A 2,258-nucleotide genomic window follows, 5' to 3' on the forward strand; every position below is an offset into this window, starting at 1 on the left:
GGTGAATTCCTCCAACAAGATCCGATAGCCAGTTAAAATGCAAACAAAAGAGAAGAGAACGAGAACCGGACGGATTCGTATCAAATATATTCCGAGTGCATCCCCTTGAACAGCGCGGTAACGAAATCGATAACCTATACAAGAAGGGCACTGCCTCTTTCCTTACCTCGACCACGGAAATGTTTGATCCTCGTCCAAAGATGAGAGGAGGTGCCGTTGTCCCTGTTGACGTTTCTTCGATCTCGATACGTAGCACATTTATTTCGATTTATTTACGAATCGACGAGGCCGGTTAACGTCGAGCCGTGCCGGTTTGATCTCTCGTTTCGCGAATTGCACTGTCGACGAACGTTCAACTCTGAACAAACCGAACAATTGTACAATAGAATCGTAATAAGAGAAAATGCAGCGTGTGTACGTTTCTTTTGTTTCTTTCGTTCGTTGAAAATTATTGTATGTGCGATTCGCGAAGTAACTTAGCGAAACGATTTACAGCTTCTGCTGGTTCATACTGGCCTACTAGTTCTACTATACGCGACCAACGCACCACTTTGAGAGCACCTCCGCGGATCGACTGCCAGCTATATTCATACGAGCCACCGTCACTTTACCCGTGGAACAGGAAAGCGATCGACACTCCAGCAACAGCCAGCGACAACTAGCGACGATCAGCAACGACCCCTTCGCGCACCCTTCATCGACTGGTAACCTCACGGTTAGGACACGACGGAACGGTGGAACGAGCGGCGAATAGGTGGTTGAAACTTTAAAATATTCGCGCGCCTTATCGCGGAACGGCGGAACGGCGGAACAGGTGGAAATGCAAAACACGAATTAACATACGCGTTTGAAATCGATTATAATAGGAAACTAATCATACTATTTAACCGCGCTAGTAGACTTATGTATACACGAGAATTAAAAATATTCAAGAGATTATTCCATGTTCAATTTGTACACCTATTTATAAATATAAATACTTTTATTTTGCGAAAGTTTATTTTATGTACAGTCTTTCATGGCTGGAGTTAGCGTCATTAAAGCGTTCTCCATATTTTTCCGTTCTGTTTCGGTTTTAAGAGTATTCCATACTTTTTCCAGCTTTTGTTGTTGATATCTCTAAAAAACAAGTTTCAATTCGTCTACTCAATTTTGGAGCACGTATTTTGTAATTCTGATTCTGTATGATTTAACAATTTTACTTACTTTGATAAAGAGGAAACAATGTTTCAATGTTGCACCCACGTAAAGTATTTTTACTGATACTAAACGTCCTGCTATGTCATTTATGATTGGGATAGCCTTCAGTAAAAATTTGTGCGGGCCATGTCTAGTTTTCACTAATGCAATTTTTGTATGTATATTGCAATACTTTGCTAGAAAGAAAATTTTATAAAATCGTTTATCGTACATCTATTCCAAATTCGATCTGCTTTCAACTTCTATCAGTTTAAGTACAAAGATTTTATATTACCACTAAAACCAGCTTTTATCGCAGCAACTCCAAAATCACCGTACAACTGTTGTACTTTTTGTTGAATAACATTATGCAAAATCGTAGTTTTTAATTGTAGAGGCTTGTTAGATTTATCACCAACAGTTATTTCAAATATTATGTATCTACGAATATATGTAGAATTAATTACACAAATTGCACATTCGTGAAAACATAGATTGTAATAAAGTATGTAATAAAAATATATAATGAATAAATAGACATAATAATAGTTTATAATAAAAAAACATAGAAATTCTATTGCTGAATTATCAAAATAAATAAACAAATGTAGAATATTTTATTACCTGTTTTTAAAGCGAACCATGGTTTTAGGTTATATGCAATACGCTAAAGTATCAATTGCTCCAGAAAACAACACTTAGCAAGAGATTCCGTAGTAGGAATATGAACAATTAGTAAATTTACGCCATTTAACAACAAAATACTGATAAATTGCACGTCTTCACAAAATTATAACATCCGAAATATTACCACGTGCGCTGCAGTTGATTACTCAATAGTTAAGGTAATGCTAGGTCACTGTCAAACACAGTTGCACACGTGCGTTCAATGTCTGCCATATTTCTAATCATTTTTTCTAATAATGTAATCTTTCATTCCTTATTTCGAATTCATTGTTGTCTTTTCAATGAATAAAATTTTCTCCTCTAATTAATTATCGGAGACTTTAATGGAACTCTGCATGAAATGTTTGAAAAAAATAGACTATGGTACGAGGTAGTGCAATTAAACAAGATAA

The 2,258-nt window shown here is 36.2% G+C and overlaps 2 protein-coding genes across 2 annotated transcripts in view; both read right to left on the bottom strand.

The window, feature by feature from the left end:
- The window catches only part of corn (microtubule-binding protein cornetto), a 37,704-nt gene extending 37,073 nt beyond the window's left edge, over positions 1–631 (bottom strand). Inside the window, exon 1 of the mRNA XM_076624121.1 lies at positions 167–631. The gene's annotated coding sequence lies outside the window, so the exon portion shown is untranslated. The remainder of the gene's footprint in view (positions 1–166) is intronic.
- A 332-nt stretch (positions 632–963) lies between these two features.
- Pop5 (POP5 ribonuclease P/MRP subunit) lies at positions 964–2,171 on the bottom strand. The gene is made up of 4 exons (XM_033333117.2): positions 1,804–2,171; positions 1,475–1,620; positions 1,207–1,376; positions 964–1,119 (listed from the first exon to the last, which is right to left on the bottom strand). The coding sequence occupies exons 1-4, from the start codon at positions 1,821–1,823 to the stop codon at positions 1,003–1,005; spliced, it is 453 nt and encodes a 150-aa protein (XP_033189008.1). The 5' UTR covers positions 1,824–2,171; the 3' UTR covers positions 964–1,002.
- Positions 2,172–2,258: the final 87 nt, after the last annotated feature.

Source organism: Bombus vancouverensis, chromosome 14 (genome assembly GCF_051014615.1).
Source record: "Bombus vancouverensis nearcticus chromosome 14, iyBomVanc1_principal, whole genome shotgun sequence".
Lineage (NCBI taxonomy): Eukaryota > Metazoa > Arthropoda > Insecta > Hymenoptera > Apidae > Bombus > Bombus vancouverensis.